The sequence below is a fragment of the Tursiops truncatus genome, chromosome 3 (assembly GCF_011762595.2).
Source record: "Tursiops truncatus isolate mTurTru1 chromosome 3, mTurTru1.mat.Y, whole genome shotgun sequence".
In the NCBI taxonomy this organism is placed as follows: Eukaryota; Metazoa; Chordata; class Mammalia; order Artiodactyla; family Delphinidae; genus Tursiops; species Tursiops truncatus.
Window position 1 is genome coordinate 111759784 of NC_047036.1, and position 17460 is coordinate 111777243.

The 17460-nt window shown below is 38.1% G+C and overlaps 1 protein-coding gene across 4 annotated transcripts in view; it reads left to right on the forward strand.

Annotated features, from left to right (window-relative positions):
* Positions 1–17460, forward strand: part of DDX46 (DEAD-box helicase 46) — a 62359-nt gene that overhangs the window by 32245 nt on the left and 12654 nt on the right. For 3 of the 4 annotated variants that reach the window (XR_012330858.1, XM_019924444.2, XM_019924442.2), the window contains 6 exons: positions 768–932; positions 1990–2152; positions 11536–11729; positions 13351–13488; positions 13802–13951; positions 16790–16966. Coding sequence is in view for 3 of the 4 variants with exons in the window: in XM_019924444.2 (XP_019780003.1) it covers positions 768–932; positions 1990–2152; positions 11536–11729; positions 13351–13488; positions 13802–13951; positions 16790–16966 (987 nt within the window). In the remaining variant the exon portion in view is untranslated. The remainder of the gene's footprint in view (positions 1–767; positions 933–1989; positions 2153–11535; positions 11730–13350; positions 13489–13801; positions 13952–16789; positions 16967–17460) is intronic. The other variant, XM_019924443.2, reaches the window with a different exon arrangement.

The window sequence follows — 17460 nt, forward strand, 5'->3', positions numbered from 1 at the left end:
TGATTGGAGTAGAAATGTGGTCCTGTGTATTCCTGGCAAGACCTTTACCCTTTCCAGTTTCCGACCACTCACCCCTGTCTCTCTTGAAACCATCAGTAATAATTTTATTCATTATGTCTTTTTTTTCTTGTTTATGCCATAAGAATCCTAGAACTCCCTGATTCCTCCAGGGCTCTTTAGACACTGAGGTAGTTAATTGGTACCTGTATCCCACTCCCTCAACAGTGTGTCCACCATCATTGTTCTTTTTTTTCCTGTAGCTCTTATCACCATTTGTAACATAATATATTTGTTTGTCCATCCTCATTAGAATATAAGCTCTATTAAGACAAGTTTTTCTCTATTTTTATTGCATATTCCAAGCACTTAGAACAATGCCTGGCACATAATGGTTGCTCAGTAAAAATGTGTTGAATAATTGGAGGAAAACAGAAATATCAGTGAGGAATAGGTGCATTGTAGGTTTAGTATGAAGATCAAGACTACTGAATTTGTTGATGGATTGGGTGTGGGATGAGTAAGAGAGAGAGTAGTTACGGATGGCTCCTAGATTTTTGGCATAAACCAAAATGACTAGAGTTGCCATATCTTGAGAGGGGGAAACTATAAGAGGAGCAAATTTTAGGGTAAAATCAATTATAATATTCTAAGGTAACACATTTAAAAGTCACTGAATAGATGTTTTCAAAAGTTCCTTCTACTTGGTTTTACCATCCTACAGTTTTTGGAGACTACACTCACCATGCTTATTTGTAATGTTTTCTCAGGTCATGCGCATTGTGGATAATGTTCGTCCTGACCGACAGACAGTTATGTTTTCAGCTACTTTCCCCAGAGCTATGGAGGCCTTGGCTCGCAGAATCCTGAGTAAACCCATTGAAGTGCAGGTTGGAGGCAGAAGTGTGGTTTGCTCAGATGTGGAGCAACAAGTGGTGCGTACAGTCCTTAGGAAACCCCCAGTTCCCTGTATGTTTAGGCACTGTGTCATCCTTTTGGGATCGTTGTCATGTAGGCAGATAATTTCTAAAATTAAATAGTACGTATCAACTGCAGCCTTTAACATTTTACGAAATATATATATATATATATTTTAAATTTTATTTATTCATTTATTTCTGCATTGGGTCTTCATTGCTGCATGCAGGCTTTCTCTAGTTGTGGTGAGTGGGGGCTACTCTTTGTTGCGGTGCATGGGCTTCTCATTGTGGTGGTTTCTCTCGTGGAGCACGGGCTCTAGGCGTGCGGGCTTCAGTAGTTGTGGCTCACGTGCTCTAGTGCGCAGGCTCAGTAGTTGTGGTACATGGGCTTAGTTGCTCCACAGCATGTGGGATCTTTCTGGACCAGGGCTCAAACCCGTGTCCGCTGCATTGGCAGACAGATGCTTAACCACTGTGCCACCAGGAAAGCCCTACCAAGAATTTGCTCTTCCATGGAACTGTCTGTTTAAATGCTCTTTTAGTTTTTTTCACCAGAATTGGTAGGCTGGTGATAAAATGTCACATACCTATGTTATTCTTTGGTTAATAGGATGTGAAGTTAAGAGTCAGAGAGAGGGGCTTACCTGGTGGCACAGTGGTTGAGAGTCCGCCTGCCAGTGCAGGGGACGTGGGTTCGTGCCCCGGTCTGGGAAGATCCCACATGCTGCGGAGCGGCTGGGCCCGTGAGCCATGGCCGCTGAGCCTGCGCGTCCGGAGCCTGTGCTCCGCAACGGGAGAGGCCACAACAATGAGAGACCCACGTGCCGCAAAAATTAAAAAAAAGAGAGAGAGAACAGATGATCATCTGTCCACATTTGTAAGCCTCTTAGTCTCTGAAAGTTACAATTTTTTTTTTGGTCTTAGTGGTTTATCAATTAAAATCAACATTTTCCTACCCCTTCCTAAAGTTATAGGAAGATGTTTATTTATTTGCCACAAATAAAATGAATATTTTTGTTCATGAAATGTATTTGGGTTTTTACTCCATTAACTTGGTACAATGTGTTTTCAGATTGTAATTGAAGAAGAAAAGAAATTCTTGAAGCTACTTGAACTTCTAGGCCATTATCAAGAATCAGGATCTGTCATTATATTTGTGGATAAGCAAGAACATGCTGATGGTCTTCTGAAAGATTTAATGAGAGCTTCTTACCCTTGCATGTCTCTTCATGGAGGTAACGTTTAATGAAGTCTCTGTTAAGTACTTAACTTAGCCAAGCACTGTGCTGTGTATTTCCTTTGTCTCTAATTTAGCAGTAAATTTTATGTCATCCATGTCATTTTTCATTCACAACAGTTCTGTGGGGGTGGGTAAGCATTATTTTATTTCATCTTAGCGATAAAGAAAATAAGACAACAACATATTGGTTTGATCAAATTCCATAACCATTAATCAGCTAAGGAGGAATTGAACTTAAATTTTTTTTTTCAGCCCAAACCCCCAATATTTATTTACAAGTTATTTATATGTACAACTAATGTAATATGCTCTTTATAAACATTAACACACAAATAAGAAATTAAAAAACACAAAAATTAGAAATATTCTAGTATTTTCTTCCCACTCCCCCAACGTATCATATCACACCCACCCTATGTTACCTCTCCCCCTCCCACCCCCTCACCCTGCACCATCACTTTGGAGCCCCTGCTGTAATCAAAGGGAGCCTTTGGAGTTTCTGAAACAGGAGGGGCATGGTCTCTGATGACTTTCCCAAATCCGCAAACTAAAAGCAGACTGAGACATCAAAGAACTGCAATTGCCTTAGAGAGCTTTCCACGTGCCAGGAAATGCCTCAGTGCTTTAGTATAACTCATCTAATCCCCAAAGCAACCCTACGCTGTACGTACCATTATTGTCTTTTAACATATTTTTATTTTAAGATGGAACTGAGGCATAGTGAGGTTAAGAAACTTTGCCAGGATGACACAGAAAATGGTGGAGCCAGAACTGGAACCCAGCCTGGGTGGGTCCACACTCCATGAGCTTAACTGCTACTGGAGGGAGATAAGGGGGCTCCCTTGGTCAAGCCCCTCACCAATCACTGCTGTCATGAGAATCCCAGGTACTGTGTGAGGAGGCAGCAGGAAATCACTAATCACCGGGGTACCTCTCACTCGGTTGTCTAGGCAAGGTCGGCTTATCTGCAGTCTCCAGAGGCCAACTCAGCTGGTCACGCAGGCGCAGATCGATAGGCTTGGTTTCTATGCACTTAAAATTTTTGATTTATGTTCTATTCTTTCCATTGTACCATGCTACCTAGAGGTTTTTATTATGATTCACATTAGAGCTTTAATTAATTTCTGTGTAATATCGCCATTGTTATATATATGTGGGACTTAGAACACTAAACATATGGAACAGAGACAGTTTGAATTAAACTCACTAACCAAGTGTTCTGGCAATATGGCTTTGTGACAAACCACCCCCAAATTTAGTGGCAACAGTCTTTTTTTTTTTCTTTTTTAATGAATCTGCAATTTGTGTAGTTCTTAGCACATAACTAGTCTCTCTTTCATGCTCTGTCTACTCGGATGGCTCAGTTGGGGTTGGGGATCCATTTCCAATTTGCCTTACTTAGGCAGCTGACAAGTTGGTATTGGCTCTTGACTGAGAGCTCAGTCAGGCTGTTGGCCAGGAGTCCTGACTCTTTCCCTTGTGAGCCTCTCTGTGAGGCTGCTTGGCCAGAAGGCAAGAACCAGAAGCTGCCAAGACAGTTAAGGAGGATACTGGGAAGTGGTAGAAATTTTATTTCCAACATATTCTATAGGTCAGAATAGTCACTAGACTGGCCCACGTTCAAGGGAATGGAGTCATAGACTCCACTGCCTTATGGGAAAATGTCATTCGATATGCAGAAGAGTATGTGGGATAGGACATGCTTTTGCTGCCGTCTTTGGAAAATACAATCTACCACATAAGGCTTCATGTGGAATGCAATTAAAAGGGCTTTGAGGATATGTATTTGGTTAACTTTTAATATTTGAAAATGACTCGTTGTGTTTTCCTTTTCTTTATTTATTTTTAAAGTTGTGAGTTACATGGTTTGAAAAATAAATATATTTATTTATTTTTGGCTGTGTTGGGTCTTCGTTGCTGAGTGCAGGCTTTCTCCAGTTGCGGCGAGTGGGGGCTATGTACGCTTCGTTGTGGTGCACGGGCTTCTCATTGCAGTGGCTTCTCTTGTTGCGAAGCACGGGCTCTACGTGCCCGGGCTTCAGTAGTTGTGGCACGTGGACTCAGCAGTTGTGGCTCGCGGGCTCTAGAGCGCAGGCTCAGTAGTTGTGGTGCATGGGCTTAGTTGCTCCGCAGCATGAAATTATGTAGGGCTTTTTTTTTTTTTTTTTTTTTGCGGTACGCGGGCCTCTCACTGTTGTGGCCTCTCCCGTTGCGGAGCACAGGCTCTGGACGCGCAGGCTCAGCAGCCATGGCTCACAGGCCTAGCTTCTCCGTGGCATGTGGAATCTTCCCCGACCGGGGCATGAACCCGTGTCCCCTGCATCGGCAGGCGGACTCTCAACCACTGCGCCACCAGGGAAGCCCTATGTAGGGCTTTTGAAGAATTTTTTTTTTAAAGGTATAACCATGAAATTCCTAATGTGCACATGTAATTAATGTGCATTTCATGCATAATACATAGTATAATGGCATTAGTTGTGAGAAGTGTGGGTGTTAGTATGTCTGAAATGCATACAATTGTGTGCCCCTTTAGAAGAAAGAAGAATACAAACTACAAAACATTTAGTCCATTCTTCCTGCTAGGATTATTGCAGCTGCAAGATGCTGCTGACTCTGGTTTGTGACCAAATGACAGAAAATCCTGGACTTGTTCATTTGTAAGATGGAGATTGTGGTATTTCTGTTCTTCTAAGATTGATCTCCATAAAGGGGCAGTCAGGCTGATTTGCAGAACCTATCGCTTAATTGAATAATAGCTGTTTATTCCTGCTTACTCTTCGGAATAGTGAGAAGGAAGCTCAGAGACACTCTGAGTGCTGCCACTTCTTCAGAGCCATCTGTAGTTCTCTAGTCTTCAGGTCTAGTGAAGGGATAAAGGGAGGCAGGAGGTTGGAGAGTGGATGATGTGTTCTGCCCACTCCTGGTTTTCTTAACCTGAGACAATTTTCTCAGTTCAACAATCAGAGCATTCCATGGTTGCTTGACTTTTTTTGTTAGAGCACAAAGGCCGGGTAATTGTAGTTTATGAACAAAATATGTGGAGAGCATATTGTTCTTAATACTCTATTTTTTATTTATCACATACCTGCATTCCTCTAAACTTTCCTCTAAACTGGGTTAAAAAATGAAAGAAGAAATCTGAAAATACTGTCATTAAACCATGGCTATAATTTCTATTCTGTCAGTCATCCATTTCTTCATTTTTGCACTAATAATGAATAATTTTAAAATTCCTTAAAGATGCAACCTGCATTTAATATAGTAAATATTGCTGAAATTAGGAAAGTAGCACAATGGTTTCTACTTTCAGGTGTTTATGATATATGAAAACAGAGACATTTTAAAATAGGGCAAAATGCTTCAATGAGACTTTTGACATGTACTATTTTTTTTTTTTAAATAATGTTACTCTCTTGCCTAATTTTATTTATTTATTTTGCGGTACGCGGGCCTCTCACTGTTGTGGCCTCTCCCGTTGCGGAGCACAGGCTTCGGACGCGCAGGCCCAGCGGCCATGGCTCACGGGCCCAGCCGCTCCGCAGCATGTGGGATCTTCCTGGACCGGGGCACGAACCCGTGTCCCCTGCATCGGCAGGCGGACTCTCAACCCCTGTGCCACCAGGGAAGCCCTGATGTGTACTATTAATATCAGTTACTTTTCCTTTTGGTTCTCTGCAAGTAACAGAAAATATGAACTCAGCTGCCATAAATCATGAGGAATATTTATTATTTTATAAAACATGAAATCCCATGGCAGAATGATTCCAGGGGACTTCCCTGGCGGTCCAGTGGTTAAAACTCTGCGCTTCCACTGCAGGGGGCCTGGGTTCTATCCCTGGTTGGGGAACTAAGAGGCCACATGCTGCAAGGTGTGGCCAAAGAAGAAAAAAAGAGAAAATGATTCCAGAATTGCTTCACTCTGCAGTAGCTCAGTGTTACCATATTGTAGTTTCTATACTGCCATCTTGAGCATAATAACTTAGTTATTAAGCTAAGCTTTCTTTATGGCAGCAAAAAGCCTTCTGCAGGCTCAGTCATCACTTCCAGATTTGACAGCTTCCAGAGGAGGAAGACTATTTTCCATATATCTATGGCTTTTTTTCCCCCTCATTTTTACTACCAAAATTTCAAACACAGAAAATGTGAGAAAACTATATCATTAACACCCTTGAATATCTAATACTAGATTCTACAATTAGCATTTTGTTATATTTATGTCACATCTTTAGCCATCTGTCCTTTTACCCACTCCTCAATTTTTCTTAGTTTTTTTAAAAAATAAATTTCTTTTTATTTATTTATAATTTTTGGCTGTGTTGGGTCTTCGTTGCTGTGTGTGGGCTTTCTCTAGTTGCAGCGAGCGGGGGCTACTCTTTGTTGTGGTGCACGGGCTTCTCATTGCGGTGGCTTCTCTTGTTGTGGAGCACAGGCTCTTGGTGCGCAGCCTTCAGTAATTGTGGCTTGCAGGCTCTAGAGCGCAGGCTCAGTAGTTGTGGTGCACGGGCTTAGTTGCTCCGTGGCATGTGGGATCTTCCCAGACCAGGGCTGGAAACCGTGTCCCCTGCATTGGCAGGGGGATTCTTAACCACTGCGCCACCAGGGAAGCCCTTTCTTAGTTTTTTGATACATTTCAGAATACGTTGCAGCATCAGCACATTTCACTTCAGTGTGCACATGATTAACACTAGTTCAAAATTTTTTTAAATAAAACATCTGTAAGTAAACTATAGTGAAATGTACAGATCCTGAGTGTGCCATTTGACGAGTTTTGACAAATGTAAGTTGTGAAACCCAAACCTCTGTTAAGATATAACCTCAGAAATTTCCCTCAGTCCCTGCCACCACTTTTTACATTTTTTTCCCAACTTTACCTGTTTTAGAATTCCAGATAAATGGAACCATACATTATGGACGGTTTTGTGTCAGGTATCTTTGACTCTGCATATATTTTTGAATTTTCATCCATGTTGGATATAACAGCTCTTCCCTTTTATTGCTGAGTAATACTCCAGTGTATAAGTATATCATAGTTTTTTTAGTCATTTCTGTTGGTCACCTGGGCTACTTCCAGCTTTTTGGCTGTTTTAACCATCCCAAAGGATTCACCATAATCAGGATACAGAATAGTTCCCTCACCCCCCAAGACTCCCTTGTCCTATCCCTATGCAGAGTAACTCTAAGGTTCTCTTTCCTCTTGTACATAGCCCCTGGAAACCACTGATGTGCTCTTATAAGAATGTTTATAAATGCAGTCATACATTATACAGCTTTTTGCAGTTGGCTTTTTTTTCACTCAGCATGATGGCTTTGAGATTCATTCAAGTTGTTGCATTGTTCATTTCTTTTTATTATCTAATAGTATGTTTTGTGTGGATGTACTACTGTTTGTGTATTTATCTGTTGAAGGACATTTGGGTTGTTTCCAGTTTTAGACAATTATGGATAGAGCTGCTATTAAATATGTAAGTCCAGATTTTTGTGTGAACATTTCATTTCTCAAGGGTAGATAACCAGGAATGGGATAGCTGGGTCATATGGTAAGTTGATTTAGATATGATTTTCTTTGTATTCTCCTTCGGGTTTACCACCTTCTAGAATCTGTAAATTTATGTCTTGCATCTAATTTGGGAAATTCTTGACTGTTATTTCTTTTTTAAAAATAATTAATTAATTAATTTGGTTGCACTGGGTCTTAGTTGCGGGAGGCAGGCTCCTTAGTTGTTGCATGCAAACTGTTAGTTGCGGCATGCATGTGAGATCTAGTTCCCTTACCAGGGATTGAACCTGGGCCCCCTGCACTGGGAGTGTGGAGTCTTATCCACTCTGCCACCAGGGAAGTCCTTTGACTGTTATTTCTTGATTGATTGATTGATTGATTGTTTTACTGGCCTATTCTCTCCTCTCTTTTTGGGACTCCAATTGTGTGTATGTTCAGCCTTTTGATTCTGTCTCACGTATCACTGATGCTATGTTCAGTCTTTGTTCTACAATCTTTTTTCTTTCTAAGACTGAATAATTTCTTTGACTCTGTCTTAAGTTCACTGTGTGTTTTTGGCCATCTCTTATCTGCTAATAATAAGCCCATTCAGTGAATTTTTTAATTCAATTTTTTTTTTAGTTCTAGAATTTCCTGTGGGCTCTCTTTTATATTTTACTGATTCTCTAATTCAGTTTCCTAGCCATTCATTATAAGCATTTAAAAGTTTTTTTCCTTGATCACAATTACAATAGTTGCTTTAAAATCTTTGACTGTTAATTATAATGTCTTGGTCATCTGAAGTCAGTTTCTATTATCTTTTCTTTTGATTTTGTTTTATAGTTTTCTGTTTCTTTGTATGTCTAGTAATTTTGGTTTGTATACTGGCCTTTGTGAATGATACCTTGTAGAGTCTGAATTCTCTTATGTTTTATTTAAGGTTTTTTTTTTTTTTTTTAAATAGGGTATTAACTTGGCTGAATCCATATTTGAAACTGTCTTTCTTGTTGGGCAACCTCTGAAATATCTAATAATTTCTTTCAGCCAGAGCTGGGCTACTTGGATTCTGCCCCATGTATGGTTTAGGTGTCAGATATTTGGGCAGTGTTTTTTTTGTTTTTAATTTTATTCCTTCCTCCCTCCCTCCCTTCCTCGTTTCTGCACCCGGGCTTTCTCTAGTTGCAGTGAGCGGGGGCTTTGTTGCGGTGTGGTGGCTTCTTTCGTTGCGGAGCATGGGCTCTAGACGCGTGAGCTTCAGTACTTGCGGCATGTGGGCTCAGTAGTTGTGGTGCGTGGGCCCTAGGGTTCATGGGCTTCAGTAGTTGTGGTGCATGGGCTTAGTTGCTCCACGGCATGTGGGATCTTCCCGGACCCAGGCTCGAACCCATGTCCCCTACATTGGCAGGCAGATTCTTAACCACTGTGCCACCAGGGAAGTCCTTGGACAGTGTTTTTATGCACTGTTGGATGTGCCTGCTCTGTTGTTCTTTCTGGGATTTATCCCCTTTTCTGGTCCTGAGTTTATCCTGAATGCTTTCTTCTTGTTTCTTCTTGTCAGTAAGACTGTTTCTATTCACGTTTTGACTTCCCTACCTGGGCTGCTCAGGGCCTGCTCCCAAACAGAAAGTTTAAAATAAAGAAGTAAAATCCTGTAAACTCAACCAGTGTCATTGCATTCTTCCAGGTGTCAACTCCCTTCCAGTTTCTGCCTTCTTTTAGTCACTCTCTGGTGCCTTCAGGTAGTTAGTTCTTTATATTTTGTCCAGAATTCATAGTTGTTACCCACAGGAGGGTTAGTCTATAAGATTTTCCCCTACCTTGATGTAAATGTGTATTTTTTTATATATATAAGGAAATTTTACCCCATAATCCCCTGTCTGTACTTCTTTTATATTTTTGGTCAGAATTGCTTCACATGTTTATGCCTAATTCATTCAAAGACAAGGGAATGACAAATAGTTCTTAATGTATTATCCTTGCACCCCTGAGGTTTCTGAGATTTTCAGGGGTTTCATGAAGTCAAAAATATTTCCATAATAACCCCACCAAGTTATTTGCCTTTTTCACTTTCATTCTTTCATCAGTGTATACGTAGTATAGCTTTCTAGAGGTTGCACAGCGTGTTAAATTGCAACAGATTGAATGCAGAAGATATGAGACTCCAACTATCTTCTATTAAGCCAGACATCAAAGAGATTTGCGAAAATGTGAAGCGCCTTATTTTTATTGTTTTGGAAAAGTTACTTTTCACAAAAATATATTTTTTTAGCATGTAATTGTTTTATTATTTTTAAATAAGTTAATAAATATTTAAAATTTTCCTCAGTTCTAGTTTCTAATACATTAAATATTGATAGAGATGACCTAGATAAACTAAAGCTCTCTGGGTCTGGTTCTTATTAATTTTAAGAGTGCACAGACAACCTGAGCACAGAAAGTTTGAGAAGGGCTAGTTTACACTAATCATTACTCACCTCCTAAGACTGAGAATTAGGCTCATCTCTGGTTTAATATATGTGACCATGTGTTGGGTGGATAACAAAATTGAGGTTATGTTAAAAAGGAAGAGGGTTAATGGTTGCTGCCATTAACTACTAACTCTACTGCACGTATGTGTCAGGATACCTCAGTCTACACTAAAAGTTGTGGTATTTTAAAATTATAAACGTAATGTATATTGTTACTGATTCCACTAATTTTTCTTATGAGGTTTTTGGGTACAATGTTGGATCCTAGTTTCTTTGAGATAAGATCCAAATATTTTCCATAATTCAGTCTTTGAAGAGTACATTTAAAACTTTAGGTAATATAAGTTAATATTGATAAATATTTAGATGCTAAATGTTCTGTATATGTTAAACACAGGTTTTATATGGAATGTTAGAATATCTCTTGCTGCAAAAATGAATTTCAAGGTTTGAGAATTTATCCCATTCCCTTCACTGATTACTAGAGATTCCCAGGTACCCCATCATAAAGTATATTTGTGGCCTGGACATTTTGTAAAAGAACATTTTGGTATTTTATGCTCTGCTTTGTCACTCATCCTGAGGCTCTTTGAGTAACAAATTTTAAAGAGAGATCCAGTTGGGTACTTTTTAAGCAGTGCACCATAAACTTTAGTGTGCATATGTAATCACCTGTGGATCTTGTTAAAATGCAGAATCTGACTCAGTAGTTTGGGGGTAGGATCTGAGATTCTCCATTTCTAACAAGCTCACATGTGATGCTGCTCCTGGTCCCTGGGACAAAACTGTGAGGAGCAAGGCTCTAAATAACCTATGAGAGAATTAGAAAGATCTGAATCCTGTCAATATAGGCTGAATGTACCTGCCTTTTTCCCATTTGCCCCCATAAGAGATATTGGTTAGTGATTCTGAGGTTGGGCTTCTGGAGTGATAAGCCTTATATGTAAGAAAGGGGGCAAAACAGGGCAGATTTGGAATTCGTAAATAGCAATGACTTTTCATCTTGCCATTAAATTTCCGTAGTCTTTTTTTTTTTTAATTTTTTATTGAAATGTAGTTGATTTACAGTGTTGAGTTTCAGGTGCACAGCAAAATGATTCAGTTATACATTATATCTATTCTCTTTTAGATTCTTTTCAATTATAGGTTATTATAAGATGTTGAGTATAGTTTCCTATGCTATACTGTAGATCCTTGTTGATTATCTATTTTATATATAGTAGTGTGTATATTTTAATCCCAAACTCCTAATTTATCACTCCTCACCAACCCCCCGCCAAGTCTTTTACTTTCTATATGGTAGTTGTTGGACATGTGGTCAATATAAGTTGGATTTGTTCTTTACCCCATGTTTAACTTCTTTGTCTGAATGTCAGAGAAAATGGAAAATTTAACTTGAATATGTGGTTTTACAACTCTTTAATTTACTTGCAGGCATTGATCAATATGACAGAGATAGCATCATAAATGATTTTAAGAATGGGACCTGCAAACTTCTTGTTGCTACGTCTGTTGCTGCCCGAGGCCTAGATGTGAAACATCTGATTCTTGTAGTAAATTATAGCTGCCCCAACCATTATGAGGATTATGTGCACAGAGCAGGACGGACTGGAAGAGCAGGCAACAAAGTAAAAATAATTGCTTTTAAAGTTGATTTCTATTATGTTAAAATACAAGTGTTTCTTTATGATTATAAAGAGATAATAGGAGTTATGGGGACATTCTGAAAATCCTTCATCATCAGAGTATGGGGAATAGTTGATGTTCATCATTTATATACATATATATGTCTTAAGTGCTGTTCTCTGTAGGCAGATAGTGTTAACCATTTGTGTCCCCAAAAGGTATTTTTCCCCACCTAAAAATTTCTGTATATACATACATGCATATAGTTCAAGATCTTTCATTGCTTTTTTTAAAATAAGGGATCATGAAATACACTCAGCCCACACCTATCACCCCTGTTCTCACCCCCCTATACACATGAATATTATTTGCTTTTTTAACTTATTTGTATTCTGTTAAGTATATAGTTCTAACTCTTTCTTTTTGAAGGCAGCACTGATGGAAGTACTGATGGTGATATATTTGATATTAGAACCATGGACATTTCTACATACTGAAGCAATAATAATATTAATAGATTATATTTATGGAGTATTTATTAAATGCCCCCCACTGTTCTGAGTGCTTTACATATATCATCTCATTTTATTCTCACAAATTCCCTTTGAGGTAGATCATATTACCCCTTTTAACAGATGAGAAAAGTTGAGGCACACTGACATTGTTACTTGACAAATTTACATAGCTAGTAAGTAGTGATGGCATTTATTCTTTTAACCTGAGTTATTCTGTGGATTTGGGAAACTTTTTGTGTAAAGGGCCAGGTAGTTAAAATTGTAGCCTTTTTGGGCCACACGCAGTCTCTGTCACATCGTGTGTGTGTGTGTGTGTGTGTGTGTGTACGTGTGTACACAACCCTAAAAAATGTAATACCACTTTTAGTTCATGGGTCGTATAAAAGTAGGCCATGGGTCAAATCTGGTAACTAGGTACTCCTGAAATAAAATATTAAATCATGTTTTAAAATTTATAACAGTTCACTGGTAGGGTAGAGCGTTTTGTGAAGATGGCAATCTAATTGTAGTTTGCTATTCCTCTACTTACAACTCCAGTCTTTCTCTTGCCTGAACCAAAAAGCTGCTGGGGACACCTGCATCCTTAGGCTTTAGAGAATCCCAGGGAAGTGATGTAGCTGACTTCATTTTTGTATATGTTAAAAACATATCAGATATACATGTGTGTATGCTTTTATATCTTTTAATTGGTCTTTAAAAAATATGGGAAGCTGTATTCTAGGACGTTAATACAGGTTAGCTGGGGTAGAGAGGTGCAGTAGGTAGTGGAGGAAGGGAATGCAAGCAAAAAGGGAGAAATAAGATATATTAAAGTTAATACTTATGACAGTGGAGTTGTACATTTATGTAAAAATCACATGTATTTCCCTTTATGCATAAAGAGATTAGAAATTTTCTGGTTTTGCTTATTTTTAAATATTAAACTTAGGTATTTCACTTTGAACGATTAAAGAATTTGGTAGGACTCTTTTGTGGTCTTTGAAATTCTTTAGTAATGGAGTCATCTTAAAGAGGGTATATTAGGTGACTCAGATTTTATCTTATTTGTGATCTAAGGAGGATTCATCTTGTTAGTGTTTAATAGTATCACTTTTTCATCATTCACTAGGGCTTCGCCTATACTTTCATCACAGAAGATCAGGCTCGGTATGCTGGTGACATAATTAAAGCCCTTGAATTGTCAGGGACTGCAGTGCCACCTGATCTAGAGAAACTTTGGAGTGATTTCAAAGATCAACAGAAAGCTGTGAGTTTTTTAAGTCTCATTTTTATGCAAGTCATTGTGTTCTAGATCTTGAATATTTAATACCTGTAAATCTTGATAGGATTATTTTCACTTATCTCTTTAGTGAGGAAGGGAAAGGAGTGAAAACAAAATGCTCCCTTTTGCTTCAACTTAGTATTTTTTGTAGTCTACATAGAGTTCCTTTTTCTCACATGCAAATGAAATGTTTTTGTTACATTGTCATACACCGCCTGGAAAAATATTTAATTGCCATAAATTCCTGAATATTAAAGTTTTTTATTATGAAATTAACTTTCTTGTTTTTCCTTGAAAGGAAGGGAAAATAATTAAAAAGAGTAGTGGGTTCTCTGGTAAGGGATTCAAGTTTGATGAAACAGAACAAGCTTTGGCAAATGAGAGAAAGAAGTTACAAAAAGCTGCTCTTGGTCTTCAAGATTCGGATGATGAGGATGCTGCAGTTGATGTAAGTATTGTTGTTCTAAGCCTTATTCTTACCAGTTGAAACAATTATTCCTTTGGTACTGGAGGTTTTTACCATAGGCTTGTTTAGTTAGCAAGTTACTGGAAACTTTTCGTTGTGTACCCTTCTCCATTTTTTTCTATGTATACAGACGTATTCACATATGCCTGTATTTCTGTATTTTCATAAAAATGAGATCATACTGCTTTATAATCTTTACAATAGTCCTATGTTGAAGTCTTCCCTTTTAGTAAATTCACTCTTATGCTATTCTTTGGTTACATATTTCATTATATGGATGTTCCACTGTTTAATGAATCAAATCCCTATTTTTGAATATATGGAAACAAACATGTTTGTTTCCATATATTTTTTATTTGGAATATACTTTACTGTACTTCATCGCTCATTCTTGAACATTAAACCTTGCACATTCGTCGCATTAAGTCTTGAGGATGAATGTATAAATGGAATTGCTAGGCCAAAGGGTATATCTAATTTGGTCTTAAAACGTTGTCAGATTGTTCTCCTGCAGGGTGAGTACCAGTTTGCACTCACAATAGTGTTATATAAGAGTGCCTGGCTCCCTGTATCTTTAACATCATTGGTACTAATATTGTTTTTTAATCTTTTACAATTTAATTGTTATACAACATCCTTAGTAATAGTAATAGTCAACATTTATTGAGTTCTACTAAGTTCCATGTCCTGTGCAAAGTGCTTTACAGGGATTATTTCATTTACTTCCTCACAATAGCTAGATGAGTGGATACTCAGAGTATTCCCATTTTATAATTGAGGAGACAGGCTTAGAAAGAAATAACCTTTTCAGATTTGCATAGCTGTTAACGGGAGGAGCTGGGATCTATACCCATCCTGTTCTTACTTCAAAGCCCATGTTCTTAGCTTACGGAATTATTTGTAACCCAGTGAAAAGGGACCCTGAGGACTCAGCAAGTTAAGGGTTTCCCAGAGTATTCTTTGGATCCCTAATCCCAGGATCTTGAGCTTTAGATGTTTTCATTATAAAATAATTTTGGAAAATCTGCCTAGTATATACCACTATTAGTGGTATCCTATCAAAGGATGTGAAAAGTCATTAATAAGATAATCTTATTTAACTTTATTTGACACAGAAATCTTCCAACATATTTGATATTTGATCATAGAACTTTTTTGTTGTTGTTTTTGAAACATACCCTGTTAAACCTTAGCTCAGAACACAATTTAGGAAATCAGGAATTCAGTCTGATCTTGTCATTTCAGGAAATGACCACACTGGCTGTTAAGCACAGCCAGGACCAGACCAAGGTCTCCTATTAACTCTAGGCCATTTCTTACTAGCATACCATACTGGCTTAAAATTCAATTAAGTCAATATTTTAGTTATTTGTTACCATGTAACAAATCAATCCAAAACTTAGTAGGTTAAAACAGTAAACATTTATTATCTCATGATTCCTGAGGGTTAGGAAATCAGGAGCAGTTTAGCCAAGTAGTTCTTACTTAGGGTCTCATGAGGTTGCAGTCAAGCTGTTGTCCCAGGTTGCAGTTATCTGAAGGCTTCACTGATGCAGGACCATCTTCTTCCAAGATGGCTCAGTCACTTTAATGTTGGTAGGATGCCTCTGTTCTTCACTCTGCATTTGTGTCCTTACAGCATGGCAGCTGGCTCCCCCAGAATGCGTGATCCAAGAGAGAGCAAAGAGGAAGCCTTAGTACCTTTTATGACTAGTCTCTGAAGTTACATACTGGCTTTTCCACTTTTTTTTTGTCTGTTAGAATCAAATCACTAAGTCCAGCCCACATTTAAGGAGAGGCTCCACCTCTTGGAGGGAAGAGTATTAAAGAATATGTGGCATTGTTTTTAAAACCACCTCAGTTTTTTTATGTTACTTAAACATTTTTTAAAAATCTCATAATGAAATATGTTGATTTTTTCCTTCTTGTTAAAATACTATATAAGTTTTGTAAAAAAAATAGAGCAATACTAAAGTGAATAAAGTTAAAAGTAAAGTTACCCCTGTCACCTAGCTCCATATACCTTCCCCATTCCTGATTTATGCATTTGTTTTGGATTTTAACGCCATGTATGCTGTTTAATTTAAAAGGGTTATTTAAATGTTAGTTTAAAAGTAGTTGGTAACTCAAACCCCTTATTAGATAAAAAATATTTTAAAAAGAAGATAAGTTGTCTGTTTCCATTTCAGTAAAAGGTCTTTCTAAATTAACCTAAGTAATTTTAAACCCTGAAAAAAGCTTGCTCTTCATTTGAGATTTAAAATATTAGCCTAATTTTCAGCATTGCTCTTGCTTTGATGGGGAAACCAACCTTCATTTCTTTCCTTCCTTGAAGGAAAAAAACAATAAAGGCTTTTTTTCCTGATTCTCTTACCCAGTTTTTTAGATAAATCCAATTGCATTTTTGAAGTTGGGAAGAATTTTAGGAACCCTGTTGCAGCATTTGCCCTGGGAACCACTGACTGTATTTTTAGATGTCCACTGGTCTTGAGTTATTGCCCTTCGTCCAGCCTCTTTCATTGCAGTGTACGTAATTTGGCCTTAAGGCCTTGGCCCTGGAGCAAGCAGCTGCATCAAATTGTCTGCTCTGTCTTGACAGCACATGTTCTTCATTTACTGAATTGGGATGTATCTGTACCACTCAGGAGTCTGCTGAAGTGGTTCTTGCAGCCTTGTATCTCTGTTTCTTTCTTTCCTTCCTTCCTCCCTCCCTCCCTCACTCCCCTCTCCTCCCTTTCCTTTCCCCTTCTCCTCCTCTTCTCCCTCTATAAATTGGTATTTTTAATTAGATTTTTACTAATCCTTTTTCTTCTTGTTTAGATTGATGAGCAAATTGAAAGCATGTTTAATTCAAAGAAGAGAGTGAAGGATATGGCTGCTCCTGGAACATCTAGTGTTCCTGCTCCAACTGCAGGAAATGCTGAGAAGTTAGAAATTGCAAAGAGATTGGCTCTTAGAATCAATGCTCAGAAGAATTTGGGGATTGAGTCTCAGGTATTAAGTAATTTGTTCCAAGTCTTAGTACTTTTTGTAAGTTCTTTGATTTAAATGCTTTTCAGGAATTATGGCAGCACAAGTGAACAAGAAGTTATTTTAGACACTGAGGTAGTAAGCATTTAACATTATCCTCAATACAGAATTCTTTAATTATTATATTTGGGTGATTTCTCTAGTGTGGTTAACTGCGGTCTTAATGCCTAGTCTGGAAGGCCTAACTGTTAAGCATGTTAACCATGGATAATTTTATAAAGTAGTATTCTGATTGATCTTAACAAAATCCTAAAGAAATAACTCTCTTTTCTTTCTTTTCTGTTTATATTAGGTGGGTTATTGGGCACACAAACAATACCTTGGAAGTATGAATATCCAGTTACATAACAAACTAACATGGGTTTAGACAGTGGGAAAATGTGTTAAATATTTCACTTGCCTTGTTTCTCTTGGGAGTTTTTTGGTTAACTTAATTTTTTTTTGAAGTATAGTTGATTTAT